Here is a 24097-nt window from a genome sequence, read left to right as displayed (position 1 = left end):
TAGCTAGGATGAATACGTGGCTTGAGAGATGGTGCAAGAGGGAGGGATTCAAATTCCTGGGACATTGGAACCGGTTCTGGGGAAGGTGGGACCAGTACAAATTGGACGGTCTGCATCTGGGCAGGACTGGAACCAATGTCCTAGGGGGAGTGTTTGCTAGTGCTGTTGGGGAGGGTTTAAACTAATGTGGCAGGGGGATGGGAACCGATGCAGGAAGTCAGTGGGAAATAAAGTGGTGACAGAAACAAAAGGCAGTAAGGGAGAGTGTACAGAACATAACCGGACAGATGGTCTGAGAAAGCAGGGCAAAGACCAAGGGAAGTCTAGATTAAACTGCATTTATTTCAATGCAAGAAGTCTGATGGGCAAGGCAGATGAACTCAGGGCATGGATGGGTACATGGGACTGGGATGTTATAGCTATTACTGAAACATGGCTAAGGGAGGGGCAGGACTGGCAGCTCAATGTTCCAGGGTACAGATGCTATAGGAAAGATAGAGCAGGAGGTAAGAGAGGAGGGGGAGTTGCATTCTTGATTAGGGAGAACATCACGGCAGTCGTGAGAGGGGATATATCCGAGGGTTCGCCCACGGAGTCTATGTGGGTAGAACTGAAAAATAAGAAGGGAAAGATCACTTTGATAGGATTGTACTACAGACCCCCAAATAGTCAACGGGAAATTGAGGAGCAAATATGTAAGGAGATTACAGACAGCTGCAAGAAAAATAGGGTGGTAATAGTACGGGACTTTAACTTTCCCAACATTGACTGGGACAGCCATAGCATTAGGGGCTTGGATGGAGAGAAATTTGTTGAGTGTATTCAAGAGGAATTTCTTATTCAGTATGTGGATGGCCCGACTAGAGAGGGGGCAAAACTTGACCTCCTCTTGGGAAATAAGGAAGGGCAGGTGACAGAAGTGTTAGTGAGGGATCACTTTGGGACCAGTGATCATAATTCCATTAGTTTTAAGATAGCTATGGAGAATGATAGGTCTGGCCCAAAAGTTAAAATTCTAAATTGGGGAAAGGCCAATTTTGATGGTATTAGACAGGAACTTTCAGAATTTGATTGGGAGAGTCTGTTGGCAGGCAAAGGGACGTCTGGCAAGTGGGAGGCTTTCAAAAGTGTGTTAACCAGGGTTCAGGGTAAGCACATTCCTTATAAAGTGAAGGGCAAGGCTGGTAGAAGTAGGGAACCTTGGATGACTCGGGAGATTGAGGCCCTAGTCAAAAAGAAGAAGGAGGCATATGACATGCATAGGCAGCTGGGATCAAGTGGATCCCTTGAAGAGTATAGAGATTGCCGGAGTAGAGTTAAGAGAGAAATCAGGAGGGCAAAAAGGGGACATGAGATTGCTTTGGCAGATAAGGCAAAGGAGAATCCAAAGAGCTTCTACAAATACATAAAGGGCAAAAGAGTAACTAGGGAGAGAGTAGGGCCTCTTAAGGATCAACAAGGTCATCTATGTGCGGAACCACAAGAGATGGGTGAGATCCTGAATGAATATTTCACATCGGTATTTACGGTTGAGAAAGGCATGGATGTTAGGGAACTTGGGGAAATAAATAGTGATGTCTTGAGGAGGGTACATATTACAGAGAGGGAGGTGCTGGAAGTCTTAACGTGCATCAAGGTAGATAAATCTTCGGGACCTGATGAAATGTATCCCAGGACGTTATGGGAGGTTAGGGAGGAAATTGCGGGTCCCCTAGCAGAGATATTTGAATCATCGACAGCTACAGGTGAGGTGCCTGAAGATTGGAGGGTAGCAAATGTTGTGCCTTTGTTTAAGAAGGGCGGCAGGGAAAAGCCTGGGAACTACAGACCGGTGAGCCTGACATCTGTAGTGGGTAAGTTGTTAGAGAGTATTCTGAGGGACAGGATCTACAGGCATTTGGAGAGGCAGGGACTAATTAGGAACAGTCAGCATGGTTTTGTGAGAGGAAAATCATGTCTCACGAATTTGATTGAGTTTTTTGAAGGGGTAACCAAGAAGATAGATGAGGGCTGTGCAGTAGACGTGGTCTACATGGACTTCAGCAAAGCCTTTGACAAGGTACCGCATGGTAGATTGTTACATAAGGTTAAATCTCATGGGATCCAAGGTGAGGTAGCCAATTGGATACAAAATTGGCTTGACGACAGAAGACAGAGGGTGGTTGTAGAGGGTTGTTTTTCAAACTGGATGCCTGTGTCCAGCGGTGTGCCTCAGGGATCGGTGCTGGGTCCGCTGTTATTTGTTATTTATATTAATGATTTGGATGAGAATTTAGGAGGCATGGTTAGTAAGTTTGCAGATGACACCAAGATTGGTGGCATTGTGGACAGTGAAGAAGGTTATCTAGGATTGCAACGGGATCTTGATAAATTGGGCCAGTGGGCCGATGAATGGCAGATGGAGTTTAATTTTGATAAATGTGAGGTGATGCATTTTGGTAGATCGAATCGGGCCAGGACCTATTCCGTTAATGGTATGGCGTTGGGGAGAGTTATAGAACAAAGAGATCTAGGAGTACAGGTTCATAGCTCCTTGAAAGTGGAGTCACAGGTGGATAGGGTGGTGAAGAAGGCATTCGGCATGCTTGGTTTCATTGGTCAGAACATTGAATACAGGAGTTGGGATGTCTTGTTGAAGTTGTACAGGGCATTGGTGAGGCCACACTTGGAGTACTGTGTACAGTTCTGGTCACCCTATTATAGAAAGGATATTATTAAACTAGAAAGAGTGCAGAAAAGATTTACTAGGATGCTACCGGGACTTGATGGTTTGACTTATAGGGAGAGGTTAGACAGACTGGGACTTTTTTCCCTGGAGAGTAGGAGGTTAAGGGGTGATCTTATAGAAGTCTATAAAATAATGAGGGGCATAGATAAGGTAGATAGTCAAAATCTTTTCCCAAAGGTAGGGGAGTCTATAACGAGGGGGCATAGATTTAAGGTGAGAGGGGAGAGATACAAAAGGGTCCAGAGGAGCAATTTTTTCACTCAAAGGGTGGTGAGTGTCTGGAACGAGCTGCCAGAGGCAGTGGTAGAGGCGGGTACAATTTTGTCTTTTAAAAAGCATTTGGACAGTTACATGGGTAAGATGGGTGTAGAGGGATATGGGCCAAGTGCAGGAAATTGGGACTAGCTTAGTGGTATAAACTGGGCGACATGGACGTGTTGGGCCAAAGGGCCTGTTTCCATGTTGTAACTTCTATGATTCTATGATTCTATGATTCTATGATCTGTTCACCATGTCACCCAGAGATGTGTCAATTAATCTGTTCACCATGTCACCCAGAGATGTGTCAATTAATCTGTTCACCATGTCACTCAGAGATGTGTCAATTAATCTGTTCACCATGTCACCCAGAGATGTGTCAATTAATCTGTTCACCATGTCACCCAGAGATGTGTCAATTAATCTGTTCACCATGTCACTCAGAGATGTGTCAATTAATCTGTTCACCATGTCACCCAGAGATGTGTCAATTAATCTGTTCACCATGTCACTCAGAGATGTGTCAATAGATCTGTTCACCACATTACCCAGAGATGTGTCAATAGATCTGTTCACCACATTACTCAGAGATGTGTCAATAGATCTGTTCACCACATTACCCAGAGATGTGTCAATAGATCTGTTCACCACATTACTCAGAGATGTGTCAATAGATCTGTTCACCACATCACCCAGAGATGTGTCAATAGATCTTGGAACATGTGGGGTCTATACAGAGCTGTTGGGATTTCTGATTTTCTTTGCGTTCACCTTCCTCACCCTCCCCCACTCAACGAATCCCATGGAGTGACCGTCCAGCACTCAGACAGACCGGCTTGCTTCTGTATTCATATTCACATGTGCACGTGTGCCTTTTGTGGACCCAGGCCCTCACAGGTGGAAGGGTAGCAGGGAGCGATTGGTTGGCTGGGTCTGGATTCCGTGGGCTGTGGAGCCACAGGACTGCAGTTGGACTCTCGCAGGGGTTAGTTGGGCTACCTTGCAGGGCTGGTGTGAGGCTTTGTGTGACTCTAGGCCGGGTACCATGGTGACTGCTGACTTTGGCCCACACTGTTGGGTTCCTGTTTCCCGCACCATGTCCTTGGTTTGTAAGTGAATGTATTAAGAATGAAACATAACTAGATCAGCTGATTAATTTAGTTTACATTAAAATCATCAATCATGATAAAGTTATCACCATCTATGTCACAGGAATATTATGAACTCAATATGCAATCAGAAAGTTGCTTCATGTGAACACAGTTTAGTTATTAATCCATTTGCACTAACCTGAAAAGTTCTGATATCTTTGGAATGCCGTTAATTGCCGTCCGTAATATGATTGGTTAAAGCTGTGTGGCATCATGTCATTGCTATAAAAGAATTGCTCGGTGGCCCCTCCCCCCGATCTCTTCACTAAATCTGTAACACACTTGACATCCCCTCATTGGAACCGTTACACATTGGGAAAAATGGCTGCCTTGAAGGAGAAGAGGACTTGCAACCAGCGCATGGAAGACTTCAAACGCTTTCTTTGGAATCCAGACACAAAAGAATTAATCGGACGGACACCTGGAAACTGGGGTATGTGAGACATCGGCATAACACATGGCTCTAGATGGGATCAGGCAACAAGGAGTTGCAAATTCTTCAGGGCCCTGGAGTACAAGATTAAAGAAGTGATGATGAGTTTATACAAAACATTATGCTGAATACTGTCGTAAAAGCATTATACAAAGGACATTAAAGCCATAGAGAGTGTACAGTGTAGATTCACCAGATGATGCCAGGGATGAGAAACTATAGTTATGAGGAGACACTTGAGGTACTGGGACTATTTCCACTGGAACAGAGAGGGCAAAGGGGAGATTTAAACAAGGTTTTTAAAATTATACAGAAAGACTATTTCTTCTAGTTGGGGAGTCAGTGGTGAGGAATCAGCAATTTGAAATTACGTAGGAAAGCGATTTGTTGGAGCATGGATTCTTTACCACAGAGAGTGATTGAGGCAAAGACCATTGCATCTTTTAAGGGAAATTTGGTTAAATATTTAAAACACAGAAAAATACAGGGCTATGGGGAGAGAGTGGGGCAGTGGGATTAGTTTTGGATTGATACAGGGCTATGGGGAGAGAGTGGGGCAGTGGGATTAGTTTTGGATTGTTACAGGATTATGGGGAGACAGTGGGACAGTGGGATTCGTTTTGGATTGTTACAGGATTATGGGGAGAGAGTGGGGCAGTGGGATTAGTTTGGGATTGATACAGGGCTATGGGGAGAGAGCGGGACAGTGGGATTAGTTTTGGATTGTTACAGGATTATGGGGAGAGAGTGGGGCAGTGGGATTAGTTTGGGATTGATACAGGACTATGGGGAGAGAGTGGGACAGTGGGATTAGTTTGGGATTGATACAGGGCTATGGGGAGAGAGTGGGACAGTGGGATTAGTTTGGGATTGATACAGGGCTATGGGGAGAGAGTGGGACAGTGGGATTAGTTTGGGATTGATACGGGTCTATGGGGAGAGAGTGGGACAGTGGGATTAGTTTCGATTGATACGGGTTTATGGGGAGAGAGTGGGACAGTGGGATTAGTTTGGGATTGATACGGGTCTATGGGGAGAGAGTGGGACAGTGGGATTAGTTTCGATTGATACAGGGCTATGGGGAGGGAGCGGGTCATCAGAACATAAGAAATAGGAGCAGGAGTAGGTCCTACCTGGAGGGCGAGAGGGGCAGTGGGATTAGTTTTGGATTGTGAGCTATGGGGAGAGAGTGAGGCAATGAGTTAATTTTGGATTAATATAGGGTTGTAGGAGAGAGTGGTTAGTTGGTTAGTTTTGGATTGCTGTGGCACAGACATGATGGGCCGAATGGTGATGTACCGGACGACGGTTTTAATAGCAATCTATAATTATTGCTGAATGTTTGGTTCTATCCACTATTGTCTGAAAACCTTGCAGTTGGATTTATTTTCCCATTATTTCTGCACAGCAAGACATTTGGGAAGAATTGGTGTCATACTTTAGATTGGTAATCAGTTGTGATTCTTAATAACAGCGTCCAAAAGTATTTAAATGAATTGTGCTGAAAATTTATATCTAAGAAGGTCCAACGAGGTAATTTAATAAAAAATTGTAAGTGTGATCTATAAGGGCAGATTCTGTCCCCACTGCCCTGTTCAACTAGACTCTGCTCCCCTTATATTTCACAAGAAATGTAATTTTCTGCACCCATGTAGAGCATTTTCATGCGAGAACCGTCCTTTATACTTTTTTTTAATCTAATGTAATACTATAAATAGCAGGTGTCTTGACATATCAGACTTACAGGAACTGTGGAATTTTAACTGTATGTTTTTAGTGTTTGAAAATGCCTTAGATTTCAAGCTGCCTTTAAACATTAACATTCCCCTCGTTCTCTCCCAGTTCTCATCAGCCTGTATTATGCGGCCTTCTACGTTGTCATCTGTGCATTGTTCGCTCTGGCCCTGTTTGTGCTATTGTACACGACAGACCCGTATGTACCCACCTATCAAGACCGGCTCAAATCACCAGGTAAGGTTCCTGTCTGAAACGGTCAATGTGTCTCAGTCTGTGATTCTCAGCACTGTGAGACGGTTAGTGTGTCTCAGTCTGTGATTCTCAGCACTGTGAGACGGTCAGTGTGTCTCAGTCTGTGATTCTCAGCACTGTGAGATGGTCAGTGTGTCTCAGTCTGTGATTCTCAGCACTGTGAGACGGTCAGTGTGTCTCACTCTGTGATTCTCAGCACTGTGAGATGGTCAGTGTGTCTCAGTCTGTGATTCTCAGCACTGTGAGACGGTCAGTGTGTCTCAGTCTGTGATTCTCAGCACTGTGAGACGGTCAGTGTGTCTCAGTCTGTGATTCTCAGCACTGTGAGACGGTCAGTGTGTCTCAGTCTGTGATTCTCAGCACTGTGAGACGGTCAGTGTGTCTCAGTCTGTGATTCTCAGCACTGTGAGACGGTTAGTGTGTCTCAGTCTGTGATTCTCAGCACTGTGAGACGGTTAGTGTGTCTCAGTCTGTGATTCTCAGCACTGTGAGACGGTCAGTGTGTCTCAGTCTGTGATTCTCAGCACTGTGAGACGGTCAGTGTGTCTCAGTCTGTGATTCTCAGCACTGTGAGACGGTTAGTGTGTCTCAGTCTGTGATTCTCAGCACTGTGAGACGGTTAGTGTGTCTCAGTCTGTGATTCTCAGCACTGTGAGACGGTCAGTGTGTCTCAGTCTGTGATTCTCAGCACTGTGAGATGGTCAGTGTGTCTCAGTCTCTGATTCTCAGCACTGTGAGATGGTCAGTGTGTCTCAGTCTGATTCTCAGCACTGTGAGACGGTCAGTGTGTCTCAGTCTGTGATTCTCAGCACTGTGAAATGGGCAGTGTGTCTCAATCTGTGATTCTCAGCACTGTGAAATGGACAGTGTGTCTCAGTCTGATTCTCAGCACTGTGAAACGGTCAGTGTGTCTCACTCTGATTCTCAGCACTGTGAGACGGTCAGTGTGTCTCACTCTGATTCTCAGCACTGTGAGACGGTCAGTGTGTCTCAGTCTGTGATTCTCAGCACTGTGAGACGGTCAGTGTGTCTCACTCTGTGATTCTCAGCACTGTGAAATGGGCAGTGTGTCTCAATCTGTGATTCTCAGCACTGTGAAATGGACAGTGTGTCTCACTCTGATTCTCAGCACTGTGAAACGGTCAGTGTGTCTCACTCTGATTCTCAGCAGTGTGAAACGGTCAGTGTGTCTCAGTCTCTGATTCTCAGCACTGTGAGACAGTCAGTGTGTCTCACTCTGATTCTCAGCACTGTGAGACAGTCAGTGTGTCTCACTCTGATTCTCAGCAGTGTGAAACGGTCAGTGTGTCTCAGTCTCTGATTCTCAGCACTGTGAGATGGTCAGTGTGTCTCACTCTGATTCTCAGCAGTGTGAAACGGTCAGTGTGTCTCAGTCTCTGATTCTCAGCACTGTGAGACGGTCAGTGTGTCTCAGTCTGTGATTCTCAGCACTGTGAGACGGTCAGTGTGTCTCAGTCTGTGATTCTCAGCACTGTGAGACGGTCAGTGTGTCTCACTCTGATTCTCAGCTCTGTGAAACGGTCAGTGTGTCTCACTGATTCTCAGCACTGTGAGACGGTCAGTGTGTCTCAGTCTCTGATTCTCAGCACTGTGAGACGGTCAGTGTGTCTCAGTCTGATTCTCAGCACTGTGAAACGGTCAGTGTGTCTCAGTCTGTGATTCTCAGCACTATGGAGATGGTCAGTGTGTCTCAGTCTGATTCTCAGCACTGTGAGACGGTCAGTGTGTCTCACTCTGATTCTCAGCTCTGTGAAACGGTCTGTGTGTCTCAGTCTGTGATTCTCAGCACTGTGAGACGGTCAGTGTGTCTCAGTCTGTGATTCTCAGCACTGTGAAACGGTCAGTGTGTCTCAGTCTGATTCTCAGCACTGTGAGACGGTCAGTGTGTCTCACTCTGATTCTCAGCTCTGTGAAACGGTCTGTGTGTCTCAGTCTGTGATTCTCAGCACTGTGAGACGGTCAGTGTGTCTCAGTCTGTGATTCTCAGCACTGTGAAACGGTCAGTGTGTCTCACTCTGATTCTCAGCACTGTGAAACAGTCAGTGTGTCTCACTCTGATTCTCAGCACTGTGAGACGGTCAGTGTGTCTCACTCTGATTCTCAGCACTGTGAGACGGTCAGTGTGTCTCACTCTGATTCTCAGCACTGTGAAACGGTCAGTGTGTCTCAGTCTGTGATTCTCAGCACTGTGAGATAGTCAGTGTGTCTCAGTCTGTGATTGTCAGCTCTGTGAAATGGTCAGTGTGTTTCGGTCCATGACACATACTGTTATAGTGTTCTGAACATCTATATCGTGTTTTGTACATCTATATAAGATTTATAATCTACACAGGCTTTATATATCTATATAGTTTTCTGCACCTCTGTATAACATGTTGTACATCTATATGGTGTTCTGTTAATTTATATAGGTTTTATACATCGATATTGTGTTTTATACATCGATATAGTGGTCTGCAAATCAATACGGTGCTTTATACATCTATACAGTGTTTTATGGATCGATGTAGTACTCTGCACATCTGTAGAGTGCTCTAAACATCGATTTGTGTTTTATTTATTTTTATAGTGTCCTGCACATCGATATAGTGTTTGATACATCTATATAGTATTTTATACATCTGTATATGGTTACATCCATATAGGGTTTTATCTATATAGGGTTATATCTATATAGGGTTTTATACGTCGATATAGTGTTCAGCACATCTGTATAGTGTCTATACGTCTACTGTTCTATACATCTGTATAGTGTTCTATACATCTACTGTTCTATACATCTGTATAGTGTTCTATACATCTACTGTTCTATATATCTATATAGTGTTCTATACGTCTACTGTTCTATACATCTGTATAATGTTCTTCTAGGTACAATGTTTTGCAACTTTCAATAAGAACATTTTAGAGTGGTTGCATGGCCAATTAAAAAAATAGCCAGTAAACAGACAGTTATAACACAATTTTCCTGGTAAAAATTGCATATCTTTTATGGAATGAATGCTTCATTGTGAAAATCCCCCTCCCCTCCCAAAGATTATTGTTCCCTTCACGGATGATGCCTAATTAACAGCATCAGTAAATTTGCTTTGTAACCGATTAAATTTTGCTGTGTTTTAGGTGTGACAATACGACCAGAACCGAATGGCTTGGTGATCTCCTTTAATATCTCAAATCCAAAGTCCTGGCACCGTTATGCCGATGCCCTTCAACACTTTCTTTCAGGTAGAGACCAATGGACAGGAACCATTCCTTACTTTGATACAAAGACTAGACAAATGCAACATATGCCGGAAATAGTGGGGAACCAAGGGTCTAATGAGAGTGAGGAACTGAAAGTAAGTGTACTGGAGAAATTAATGGGATTAAAAGCCAACAAACCCTCTGGACCTGATGGCCTACATCCGAGAGTTCTGAAAGAGGTGGTTGCAGAGATAGTGGATGCATTGGTTTTGATCTTCCAGAATTCCCTAGATTCTAGAACGGTTCCCGTGGATTGGAAGGTAGCAAATGTAACCCCGTTATTCAAGGAAGGAGAGAGAGAGAAAACAGGGAGCTTTAGGCCTGTTAGCCTGACATCAGTGGTAGGGAAAATGCTAGAATCTATTATTAAGGACGTAGTAACAGGGCACTTAGAAAATCATAATATGATTAGGCAAAGTCAACACACTTTTATGAAAGGGAAATCGTGTTTGACAAATCTATTAAGAGTTTTTTGAGGGTGTAACTAGCAGGGTAGATAAAGGGGAACCAGTGGATGTAGTATATTAGGATTTTCAAAAGGCATTCGATAAGGTGCCACACAAGACGTTGTTACACAAGATTAGGGTTCTCATGGGGTTGGGGGTAATATATTAGCATGGATTGAGGATTGGTTAACGGACAGAAAACAGAGAGTAGGGATAAACGGTTCATTATCAGGTTGGCAGGCTGTAACTAGTGGGGTGCCGCAAGGATCAGTGCTTGGGCCTCAGCTGTTTACAATCTATATTAATGACTTAGATGAAGGGACCGAGTGCAATGTATCCAAGTTTGCTGACGATACAAAACTAGGTGGGAAAGTAAGCTGTGAGGAGGACACAAAGAGTCTGCAAAAGGATATCGACAGGTTAAGTGAGTGGGTGAGAAGGTGGTGATGGAGTATAATGTGGGGAAATGTGAAATTATCTACTTTGGTAGGAAGAATAGAAAAGCAGAATATTTTTTAAAAGGTGAGCGACAAAGAAATGTTGGTAGTCAGAGGGATTTGGGTGTCCTTGTACACGAATCACAGAAAGTTAACATGCATATACAGCAAACAATTAGGAAGGCAAATTGTATGTTAGCCTTTATTGCAAGGGAGTTAGAGTATAAAGGTCAGGAGGTCTTGCTGCAATTATATAGGGCTCTGGTGAGAGCACACAAGGAGTACTGTGTACAGTTTTGGTCTCCTTACCTAAGGAACAATATACTTGCCTTAGAGGGGGTGCAACGAAGTTTCAATAAATTGATTCCTGGGATGAGAGGGTTGTCCTATGAGGAGAAATTGAGTAGATTGGGCCTATACTCTCTGGATTTTAGAAGAATGAGAGGTGATCTCATTGAAACGTATAAAATTCTGAGGGGGCTTGACAGGGTAGATGCTGAGAGGCTATTTCCCCTGGCGGGAGAGTCTAGAACTAAGGGTCATATTCTCAGGATAAGAAGTTAGCCATTTAGAACATAAGAACATAAGAAATAAGAGCTGGTGTAGGCCGTACGGCCCCTCGAGCCTGCTCCACTATTCGATAAGGTCATTGTAAACAATTTTACAACACCAAGTTATAGTCCAGCAATTTTATTTTAAATTCACAAGCTTTCGGAGGCTTCCTCCTTCCTCAGGTAAATGTTTACCTGAGGAAGGAGGAAGCCTCCGAAAGCTTGTGAATTTAAAATAAAATTGCTGGACTATAACTTGGTGTTGTAAAATTGTTTACAATTGTCAACCCCAGTCCATCACCGGCATCTCCACATCACGATAAGGTCATGACTGATCTTCGACCTCAGCTCCACTTTCCTACCCGAGGTCCCTTAGGACTGAGATGAGGAGAATTTCTTCACTCAGAGGGTTGTGAATCTTTGGAATTCTCTACCCCAGAGGGCTGTGGATGCTCAGTCATTGAGTATATTCAAGGCTGAGATTGATAGAATTTTGGACACTAAGGGAATCAAAGGATATGAGAATCAGGCGGGAAAATGGAGTTGAGGTAGAAGATCAGCCATGATCTTATTGAATGGCGGAGCAGGCTCCAGGGGCCGCATGGCCCAATCCTGTAACTATTTAAAAAGAAACAAAAGAAAATGTGCTATAAACAATTGGGAGTTTGGATTTATTTGTTTTTGTCTAGAATATTGTATAATCTGTTGCCACCAAATCATCTTCACAAACTCTGATTTCTCTCTTTCCCTATCAGCATATAATGAGTCTGTCCAGGCTAAAACCAACCGGAACTGCACCAAAGGGAACTACACCATGCAGTCAGGATATGGCCCCAATTCAAAGTTTGCTTGCCAGTTCACTCGAGAGGTGCTGAAGAACTGCTCTGGGCTGGAAGATCCCACTTTTGGATACAAAACTGGTCAACCCTGCATCTTAATCCGAATGAACAGGGTACGTCTAGTTAGAAAGAAAGAACTTGCATTTATATAGCACCTTTCACAACCTCAGGACATCCCAAAGCGCTTCACAGTCAATGAAGTAATTTTGAAGTGTAGTCACTGTTGCAATGTAGGAAACGCAGCAGCCAATTTGTGCACAGCAAGATCCCACAAACAGCAATGTGATAATGACCAGATAATCTGTTTTGGGTGATATTGGTTGAGGGATAAATATTGGCCAGGACACTGGGGAGAACTCCCCTGTTCTTCTTTGAAATAGTGACAAAATTTCACGTCCATCTGAGAGGGCAGACGAGGCCTCGGTTTAACATCTCATCCAAAAAATGGCACCTCTGACAGTGCAGCTTTCCATCAGTGCTGCACTGAAGTATCGGCCTAGATTATGTGCTCAAGTCTCTGGAGTGGGGCTTGAACCCACGACTCAGAGGGTAGAGAGTGTTACCAACTGAGCCATGGCTGATACGTGTCTAGACTACGTAGCTGAGTTATAAGGAATTTACATAATCAATTGATAATATGAAGCACATGGAGGAGAAATGTCCGACTAATCGGTTTTGTATTGGAATTTCAGATTATCAATTATTTGCCTGGAGAGGGAACCACACCAAATGTAACATGTGCTGTTCTGGTGAGTGCCAATAGATGGGGAGCCTCCTTTTGTTCAGGGTTATGGATTTAATAAATAAGTTATAGGGCCGGGAATTTCCGGAGAGCTGCTCCCACTTCGCAGCCCGAATTTTGCCATAAGTACAGCGGAAATCCCATTTACACGTGTAGGCGAGATTCCTGCCGCACTGCTGGTGAAGTTATGCCAGCGGAGACCCCAGGATATTCTCCCCATCAGCCAAAGGAAAATAGGGGCTTATCAATAAGTGAAAAAGTTTTGCTAAACGCATCAGTGGGCTGATTTCCCCAAATACATGCTGGCAACAGGAAATCCCGCCCGACAGTGTCCAAAAATCACCACCTGGAATTTCCACAGGATTTCTCCAGCTCTCCTCCGGAACTCTGCAGTGAACAGCCCCAGCCTGTTCAGTCTTTCCTGGTAGTTGTACCCTCTCAGTTCTGGTATCATCCTATAAATCTTTTCTGCACTTTCTCCAGTGCCTCTATATCCTTTTTGTAATATGGAGACCAGAACTGTGCACAGTACTCAGTGCGGTCTAACCAAGGTTTGAGACGAGTTTAACATAACTTCTCTTCTTTTGAATTCTATCCCACTAGAAATGAACCCTAGTGCTTTGATTTCATTTTTATGGTTTGTTAACCTGCGTCGCTACTTTTAATGATTTGTGTATCTGTACCCCTAGATCCCTTTGCTCCTCTAACCCATGTAGACTCTTATTTTCCAAGATTATGTGGCCTCCTTATTTCTCCTACCAAAATGCACTGCTTCACACATTTCTATATTGAAATTCAATTGCCATTTACACGTCCATTCTGCAAGTTTGTTAATGTCTTCCTGTATTTTTTCATAGTCCTTCTCTGTTAATTACACCCCCCAATTTGGTGTCATCTGCAAATTTTGATATAGTACTTCCGATTCCTGAGTCCAAATCGTTAATGTAAATGGTGAACAACAGTGGTCCCAGCACCGATCCCTCTGGAACACCACTTCCCACCTTCTGCCAGTCTGAGTAACTATCTTTAACCCCTACTCTCTGTTCCCTGTTTTGTAGCCAGCTTGCTATCCATTCTGCTACCTGTCCCCTGACTCCACATGCTCTGACCTTAGTCATGAGTCTACCTAATCGAAGGCCTTTTGAAAGTCCATTTACATTACATCCACTGCATTCCCCTTGTCTACCCTTTCTGTTACTTCTTCAAAGAATTCAATAAGGTTGGTCAAGCAAGACTTTCCCTTTTTGAAATCCATACTGACTATTATTTATTATATTTTCAGTTTCTAGATGTTTTTCTATTACGTCTTTGAGTAAAGATTCCATTACCTTTCCTATCACTGACGTTAAGCTAATTGGTCTATAGTTCCCTGGACTTGTTCTATCTCCCTTTTTAAATATAGGAATCACATTACCTGTCCGCCAGTCCTCTGGCACTATTCCCTTTTCCAATGAATGAAAGCTGTTTGTGTATCCTACAGATTAACTCTGTTTCTTGTCAGTTGCCAATTCTGACCCTATTTCCCGATGATTACACCACCGCACACTTTAAGGGACTATGTGACCAGTTTACAGCTCAGGACTTATTGTTTATGTCAAAGAACACTGGCCAAATTTCCATGGCACAGCACAGGGAAAATATTAGCCATTTCTATACTGATTGGAATCCAATGCTTCATAAGAACATAAGAACATAAGAAATAGGAGCAGGAGTAGGCCAATCGGCCCCTCCACCATTCAATAAGATCATGGCTGATCTGATCCTAACCTCAAATCTAAAATCATGTCCAATTTCCTGCCCGCTCCCCGTAATGCTTCACTTAGATTTATTCCCGTTTCAAATTGTAATCATTCTATTTGTAGTGAGAAGCACAAGTCATGTTAATGAAATATTTCTGTTTTTTAAACACAGCACGCCTACCCAGAGAATATTGGAAAGGTAGTGTTTTACCCTCAAAATGGCACCTTTGACATGTCATATTTTCCTTTCTATGGTAACCTACCGCAGGTATGGAGCCTCATTCTATTTAAGAAAGTTTGACCTTTGCTGCTCTCTTGTTTTATGAATGTCAAGTACCAAAACAACCCTTGTCTTTTTACAGCCAACCTACACCAATCCTTTAGTTGCAGTGAAATTCCTAACTCTGAAAAGGAACAAGCAAGTTGAAATTCAGTGTACGATTAACGCCCCAGGAATCACCAGTGACAACCCCTATGAAAAATTCGAAGGCCGAGTGATTTTCACACTGGATATCAAAAAATGAACACATGCTTAAGGGAGAGTTTCACACGAGAGTTCATGTGTTTTCTGTATATTTATATCACTCGCTGTGCTGCACAAGATTATAGACAAGGTTATAGATGATGTGCAATAGGCCTTCATTTCTATCTATAGTTACACCTTCTTCAACATTAGCTCTACACTAAGATATGAAAATGTATTACATATATATATAAACATTCATATACCAATTATGCATTAAAAGTGCTGAGTGGGTCACAATATTTCATTTCAAAATGCATTGAGAACTCCTGAGTCAGGCTCCATCTATGAAAAAATCTTATTACAAAAGGGCAACATTTAATTGCAGTACCTGTTACGTCATTAGGTGGCACTGTGGTGGAGTTTTTCAATGTTAAATGTTAAGTAATCACCTCTTCATCCCCTTGTCCTCCTCCTCTTCTTCCCTTCTTCTCTACTGCCCCCATCCATCTACCTGCACCTACCTTACCCCATCCACCTTACTCTCCCCTCTCTCCCTCTCCCATCTCCCATGTACCTCCATCTCCCCTTTCCCCCATCCCCTTCTCCATCCTCCCCAACCCATCTTCATCATCCTCCCATTGATCTACTCCTCTTTTTCGTTCCTCTGCCTGAGTCCAGTTACCCTCTGCCCTCTAACCCTGCTGGACCTGAATACTACACTTGGGTTTGACTGCCCAGCGCTGTCACGGGCTGTTCACCATTTTCTCTATATATATACATTACATTCTTATACAGCCTCTCTCTCTCTATATATATATATGCATTCCTTCTTATAACTTTTATAAAAATACATTCTTATATCCTATATATATGTTACATTCTTATGTCCCCTTTATATATACACTTATTCTTATATATCCAGTTGAGTGACAACCTTTCAAAAATCACACCGTTGCAAAGAATTACCATTTGCCTTTAATATTGTTGTGTCTATTACTGTTGGTTTTAAAGCTGTTGTTTATAGAATGAGAAATAACTGCGCCGAGGTCATCCGGCCCATTACTCCTTTACCGATGGGATCTCCTTCACTGTTTCCGCAACACCTTGCTTTTATACAGCACCTTTAACATTGAAAAACTCTGTTCCCGTGTCCTTTTCTATTCTTCCTTTTCAAATATCTAGCCAGGTCCATTTTAAATGATGTTGAATGTGCCCCAGTAACCTGCACTGCTAAAACATTCAGCTTCCAATGACCCTGTGTGTGTTTAATAGTGAGGGCCAATGACATCATCAGGATAAGTGAAGAGGAGGCTGAGGGGAGATTTAATTGAGGCGTGTAAAATTATGAGGGGCCTAGGTAGAGTGGGTAGGATATTTCCCTTGGCAGAGGGGTCAGTGACCAGAGGACATAGATTTAAAGTAATTACTAGAAGGATTAGAAGGGAGTTGAGGAGAAATTTTTTCACCCAGAGGGTGGTGGGGGTCTGGAATCTCTGCCTGAAAGGGTGGTAGAGGCAGAAATCCTTCTCGCATTTAAAAAGTACTTGGAGTGCCGTAACCTACAAGGCTGCGGAAAGTGGTATTAGGCTGGATAGTTCTTTTTCGGCCGACACAGATACGATGGGCCGAATGGCCTCCTTCTGTGCCGTAAACGTCTATGATTCCAAGGAGGAATGATTGAATCTGACACCCAATTTCAAACTGAAGCACAGCCAATATCTTAACAGCTGCCTTTCCAACAGACCAGCTCCAAGCGATCGATAACCCACATTCAATATATTGAATAAACATTCAGTTATACAATGGACAAAGTCTTTTGCACATGCCTGTAATTGTTCTCACCTGTTCACTCACCAAAGGGTGAAAAGCACAGAGTTATAGCTGGAGGAACTGATCCATGTGCGGAAGGTTAGCGCAGCGGATGCAGCTGAGGTTATATTGGTTACATGGGCCTTCCATCCTCTTGTGTGCAGAGAAGATACAATTCCAGAAATCCACCTAAATAATCTTTCCCATTGTCCTGTGGTTCCATTCTGTTCCCAGCACATTAGGGAAATGTTCATATTCCACTCCTCAATTCATTTTCTCATACTTTAGTCCATTCTCACACTTTAGTCCATGCTCACACTTTAGTCCATTCCCACACTTTAGTCCATTCTCACACTTTAGTCCATTCTCACACTTTAGTCCATGCTCACACTTTAGTCCATTCCCACACTTTAGTCCATTCTCACACTTTAGTCCATTCTCACACTTTAGTCCATGCTCACACTTTAGTCCATACTCACACTTTAGTCCATTCCCACACTTTAGTCCATACTCACACTTTAGTCCATTCCCACACTTTAGTCCATACTCACACTTTAGTCCATACTCACACTTTAGTCCATTCTCACACTTTAGTCCATTCCCACACTTTTGTTCACAATCACTTTGCCCAATTGGTGATCTAAATTTTACATTAAAAATACATATTTAATGTAAGCATCGCCTCTCCCTGGAGCCAGGTAGTCATTGCACACCTTAAAGGGATTGAAATAATTTGACTTTGTGCTGTGGCCCTTCTTCTAGTAGGTCAGGAATGTAGTGCAGCGTCTGCAGTTAGTATCACCTGTATCTGTGTGTTTGTATCATGGTGAAATGTGTTTCTATTGCATGTTGAATAATTTTGATCTCTCCTGTTCTAACTTCAGGTACACTCCACTTGTATGTTTAACTGTGGATATGCTATGGCTAAAATGTAGTTTTTAATTTTTCTGATGGCTTTTCTGCATTGAAAGGGTAAATGTTCAGAATGTGTTCTCTCAGAGCTTCCAATGGTCAGGAATCTGTGAGAAGCCAGGCCGAGACCTCCCAATATGCTCCACAGGTGAGGCTCCATGCAGGGAGAGTCCATTCCTAAGATTGGCCCTCAGATCTAGTCATTGGTATTTTAGAGCCAGTTTTATGTAAGATGATTGTAAAGTGCGAAAGATTAAAGAAACCCGCTGAGCAGAATGATTTAGAGAATATATTCTTCAACTGTTTATGATCAGACGTCAAATTGACTTATTCCTATGAGTGTTTGTTTCTGGAATAAATCACAAAATATCAAATAAAAAAGTGGATCATTTTCTATTTTCCGAAGAGCTAGTTGTTGAGAGTGAATAATGAAACCGACACAGGTCACAAAGTGGAGAGACGCTGTTCATATGGAGAAAAATGAAACAAAAATTGGTCGAGAACCAATTTAAAAGGAAAATTAACTGAAAATGGCAGACAATAGATAGGGCATGGGCAGTGAGCAGGGGAATGGGATTAGATTTGGGATAGTAAAGTGTATGGGGAATGTGCAGGAGAGTGGGATTAGACTGGGTGGGATATTAAAGGGTACGGGGAATGAGCAGGAGAGTGAGATTAGACTGGGTGGGATATTAAAGGGTACGGGGAATGAGCAGGAGAGTGAGATTAGACTGGGTGGGATATTAAAGGGTATGGGGAATGAGCAGGAGAGTGGGATTAGACTGGGTGGGATATTAAAGGGTATGGGGAGTGAGCAGGAGAGTGGGATTAGACTGGGTGGGATATTAAAGGGTACGGGGAATGAGGGGGAGAGTGGGATTAGACTGGGTGGGATATTAAAGGGTACGGGGAATGAGGGGGAGAGTGGGATTAGACTGGGTGGGATATTAAAGGGTATGGGGAATGAGCAGGAGAGTGGGATTAGACTGGGTGGGATATTAAAGGGTATGGGGAGTGAGCAGGAGAGTGGGATTAGACTGGGTGGGATATTAAAGGGTACGGGGAATGAGGGGGAGAGTGGGATTAGACTGGGTGGGATATTAAAGGGTACGGGGAATGAGGGGGAGAGTGGGATTAGACTGGGTGGGATATTAAAGGGTACGGGGAGTGAGCAGGAGAGTGGGATTAGACTGGGTGGGATATTAAAGGGTATGGGGAGTGAGCAGGAGAGTGGGATTAGACTGGGTGGGATATTAAAGGGTATGGGGAGTGAGCAGGAGAGTGGGATTAGACTGGGTGGGATATTAAAGGGTACGGGGAATGAGGGGGAGAGTGGGATTAGACTGGGTGGGATATTAAAGGGTATGGGGAATGAGCAGGAGAGTGGGATTAGACTGGGTGGGATATTAAAGGGTATGGGGAGTGAGCAGGAGAGTGGGATTAGACTGGGTGGGATATTAAAGGGTACGGGGAATGAGGGGGAGAGTGGGATTAGACTGGGTGGGATATTAAAGGGTACGGGGAATGAGGGGGAGAGTGGGATTAGACTGGGTGGGATATTAAAGGGTATGGGGAATGAGCAGGAGAGTGGGATTAGACTGGGTGGGATATTAAAGTGTATGGGGAGTGAGCAGGAGAGTGGGATTAGACTGGGTGGGATATTAAAGGGTACGGGGAATGAGGGGGAGAGTGGGATTAGACTGGGTGGGATATTAAAGGGTACGGGGAGTGAGCAGGAGAGTGGGATTAGACTGGGTGGGATATTAAAGGGTATGGGGAGTGAGCAGGAGAGTGGGATTAGACTGGGTGGGATATTAAAGGGTGTGGGGAATGAACAGGAGAGTGGGATTAGACTGGGTGGGATATTAAAGGGTGCGGAGAGTGAGCAGGAGAGTGGGATTAGACTGGGTGGGATATTAAAGGGTACGGGGAGTGAGCAGGAGAGTGGGATTAGACTGGGTGGGATATTAAAGGGTGTGGGGAGTGAGCAGGAGAGTGAGATTAGACTGGGTGGGATATTAAAGGGTGTGGGGAGTGAACAGGAGAGTGGGATTAGACTGGGTGGGATATTAAAGGGTACGGGGAATGAGCAGGAGAGTGAGATTAGACTGGGTGGGATATTAAAGGGTATGGGGAATGAGCAGGAGAGTGGGATTAGACTGGGTGGGATATTAAAGGGTATGGGGAGTGAGCAGGAGAGTGGGATTAGACTGGGTGGGATATTAAAGGGTACGGGGAATGAGGGGGAGAGTGGGATTAGACTGGGTGGGATATTAAAGGGTATGGGGAATGAGCAGGAGAGTGGGATTAGACTGGGTGGGATATTAAAGGGTATGGGGAGTGAGCAGGAGAGTGGGATTAGACTGGGTGGGATATTAAAGGGTACGGGGAATGAGGGGGAGAGTGGGATTAGACTGGGTGGGATATTAAAGGGTACGGGGAATGAGGGGGAGAGTGGGATTAGACTGGGTGGGATATTAAAGGGTACGGGGAGTGAGCAGGAGAGTGGGATTAGACTGGGTGGGATATTAAAGGGTATGGGGAGTGAGCAGGAGAGTGGGATTAGACTGGGTGGGATATTAAAGGGTATGGGGAGTGAGCAGGAGAGTGGGATTAGACTGGGTGGGATATTAAAGGGTACGGGGAATGAGGGGGAGAGTGGGATTAGACTGGGTGGGATATTAAAGGGTATGGGGAATGAGCAGGAGAGTGGGATTAGACTGGGTGGGATATTAAAGGGTATGGGGAGTGAGCAGGAGAGTGGGATTAGACTGGGTGGGATATTAAAGGGTACGGGGAATGAGGGGGAGAGTGGGATTAGACTGGGTGGGATATTAAAGGGTACGGGGAATGAGGGGGAGAGTGGGATTAGACTGGGTGGGATATTAAAGGGTATGGGGAATGAGCAGGAGAGTGGGATTAGACTGGGTGGGATATTAAAGTGTATGGGGAGTGAGCAGGAGAGTGGGATTAGACTGGGTGGGATATTAAAGGGTACGGGGAATGAGGGGGAGAGTGGGATTAGACTGGGTGGGATATTAAAGGGTACGGGGAGTGAGCAGGAGAGTGGGATTAGACTGGGTGGGATATTAAAGGGTATGGGGAGTGAGCAGGAGAGTGGGATTAGACTGGGTGGGATATTAAAGGGTGTGGGGAATGAACAGGAGAGTGGGATTAGACTGGGTGGGATATTAAAGGGTGCGGGGAGTGAGCAGGAGAGTGGGATTAGACTGCGTGGGATATTAAAGGGTACGGGGAGTGAGCAGGAGAGTGGGATTAGACTGGGTGGGATATTAAAGGGTGTGGGGAGTGAGCAGGAGAGTGAGATTAGACTGGGTGGGATATTAAAGGGTGTGGGGAGTGAACAGGAGAGTGGGATTAGACTGGGTGGGATATTAAAGGGTACGGGGAGTGAGCAGGAGAGTGGGATTAGACTGGGTGGGATATTAAAGGGTGTGGGAGTGAGCAGGAGAGTGAGATTAGACTGGGTGGGATAAAAAACTGTATAAGGAGTGAGGTCGAGCATGGGATTAGACGGTGATATATTAAACTGTATAAGGATTGAGCAGGAGAGTGGGTTTAGACTGGGTGGGATATTAAAGGGTATGGAGAGAGGACAGGAAATTGGGATTAGATTGGGTGGGATATAATAGCATATGGGGAACGAGCAGGAAAATGGTTAAGTCTGGATAGGTCATTAAAGATTATGGGGAATGAGCAGGAGAGTGTGATTAGACTGGGTGGGATATTAAAGGGTGTGGGGAGTGAGCAGGAGAGTGGGATTAGACTGGTTGGGATATTAAAGGGTACGGGGTGTGAGCAGGAGAGTGGAATTAGACTGAGTAGGTAATGAAAGTGCATGGGATATGATCAATAGATTGGGATTAGATTGGGATATTATAGCATATGGGGAGTGAGCAGGACAGTGGGATTAGACTGTGTGGGATATTAAATATTGTGGGGAGAGAGCAGGACAGTGGGATTAGACTGTGTGGGATATTAAATGTAATGGAGAGTGAGCAAGAGAGTGGGATGAGACTGGGTGGTATATTAAAGTGTATGGGAAGTATACAGGAGAGTGGGATTAGACATGGTGGGATATTAAAGGTTATGCGGAGTGAACCGGAAAGTGGAATTAGACTGAGTGGGTTATGAAAGTGAATGAGAAGTGATCAGTAGATTGGGATATTATAGCATATGGGGAGTGAGCAGGAGCATGGGATAAGGGTGAGTGGGATATTAAAGGGAATGTAGAGAGAGCAGGAGAGTGGGATTAGACTGAGTGGATTATTAAAGCATATGGTAAGTGAGGAGGAGAGTTGGATTAGACACGGTGGGATATTAAAGGTTTTGTGGAGTGACTAGGAAAGTGGGATAGACTGAGTGGGTTATGAAAGTTCATGGGATGTGATCAGTAGATTGGGATTAGATTGGGATATTATAATGTATGGGGAGTGAGCAGGAGATTGGGGATTAGGCTGGGTGGGATATAAAAGTGTATAAGGAGTGAGCAGGAGAGTGGGATTAGACTGGGAGGGATATTAAAGGGTATGGGAAGTGTGCAGGAAAGTGGGATTAGACTGGGTGGGATATTCAATGGCATGACCATCGCCGAATCCCCACCATCAATATCCTGGGGGTCACCATTGACCAGAAACTTAACTGGAACAGCCACATAAATACTGTGGCTACAAGAGCAGGTCAGAGGCTGGGTATTCTGCGGCGAGTGACTCACCTCCTGACTCCCCAAAGCTTTTCCACCATCTACAAGACACAAGTCAGGAGTGTGATGGAACACTCTCCACTTGCCTGGATGAGTGCAGCTCCAACAACACTCAAGAAGCTCAACACCATCCAGGACAAAGCAGCCCGCTTGATTGGCACCCCATCCACTACCCTAAACATTCACTCCCTTCACCACCGGCGCACCGTAGCTGTAGTGTGTACCATCTACAGGATGCACTGCAGCAACTCACCAAGGCTTCTTCAACAGCACCTCCCAAACCTGCGACCTCTACCACCTAGAAGGACAAGAGCAGCAGGCACATGGGAACAACACCACCTGCACGTTCCCCTCCAAGTCACACACCATCTCGACTTGGAAATATATCACCGTTCCTTCATCGTCGCTAGGTCAAAATCCTGGAACTCCCTTCCTAACAGCACTGTGGGAGAACCTTCACCACACGGACTGCAGCAGTTCAAGAAGGCGGCTCACCACCACCTTCTCGAGGGCAATTAGGGATGGGCAATAAATGCCGGTCTTGCCCCAACGACTCCCACATCCCATGAACGAATAAAAAATATTAAAGTCTATGGGGAGTGAGCAGGAAGTGGGATTTGACTAGGTGGGATATTAATGGAAATGGAGAAATAGCAGGAGATTGGGATTAAAGTGGGTAGAATATTAAAGTGTATGGGGAGTGGGATTAGACCGAGTGGATTATTAAAGTGTTTGGGAAGTGAGCAGGATAGTGGGATTAGCCATGGTGGGATATTAAAGGCTACAAAGAATGTACTGGAGAGTGGGATTTGACTGAGTGGTATTTTAAAGGGTATGGGAGTTGAGCAGAATTTTGAGATTAGACTGGGTGGGATATTATCACATATGGGGAATGAGCAAGAGAATGGGATAAGGCTGGGTGGGATATTAAAGAGTCTGGACAGTGAGCAGGACTTTGGGATTAGACTGGGTGAGATATCAATGGGTCTGGGTAGAAAACCGGATAGTGGGAGTAGCCTGGCTGAAACATTAAAGCATATGGAGAGTGAGCAGGAGAGTGAGATTAGACTGGGTGGGATATTAAAGGGTATGGTGAATGTGCAGGAGAGTGGGATTAGAGTGAGTGGGATATTGAAGGGTATGGGTAGTGAGCAGGAGAGTGGGATTAGTCTGGTTGGGATATAAAAGTGTATCCCAGGAGAGTGGGATTAGTCTGGTTGGGATATAAAAGTGAATCCCAGGAGAGTGGGATTAGACTGGGTAGAATATTAAAGTCTATGGGGAGTGGGATTAGACTGAGTGGATTTTTAAAGTGTTTGGGAAGTGAGCAGGATAGTGGGATTAGGCTGGGTGGGATATTGGGTGGATACGGTAGCATTGTGGTCATGTTCTGGACTAATAATCCTAGAGGCCTGGACTAATAATCAGAGATCTGGCCTATATGTGATTCCAGACCCACAGCAAAGTGGCTGATTCTTAATCGCCCTCTGAAATGGCCTAGCAAGCCACTCAGTTGTACAATCTCGCTACAGAAAGTCAAAATAAGAATAAAACTGGACGGACCACCCATCATCAGACCACTAGGCACCGGACACGACAAAGGCAAACCA

The 24097-nt window shown here is 44.4% G+C and overlaps 1 protein-coding gene across 1 annotated transcript; it reads left to right on the top strand.

The window, feature by feature from the left end:
- Positions 1–4458: 4458 nt before the first annotated feature.
- On the top strand, positions 4459–15101 carry LOC137326884 (potassium-transporting ATPase subunit beta-like). Its single transcript, XM_067992264.1, has 7 exons — positions 4459–4570; positions 6413–6541; positions 9701–9805; positions 12013–12209; positions 12789–12845; positions 14750–14845; positions 14940–15101. The coding sequence occupies exons 1-7, from the start codon at positions 4459–4461 to the stop codon at positions 15099–15101; spliced, it is 858 nt and encodes a 285-aa protein (XP_067848365.1).
- The last annotated feature ends 8996 nt before the right edge of the window (positions 15102–24097 follow it).

Source organism: Heptranchias perlo, chromosome 11 (genome assembly GCF_035084215.1).
Source record: "Heptranchias perlo isolate sHepPer1 chromosome 11, sHepPer1.hap1, whole genome shotgun sequence".
Classification (NCBI taxonomy): Eukaryota; Metazoa; Chordata; class Chondrichthyes; order Hexanchiformes; family Hexanchidae; genus Heptranchias; species Heptranchias perlo.
Note: the sequence above shows the minus strand (reverse complement) of the source record. Positions and strands in the feature narration are given on the sequence as shown.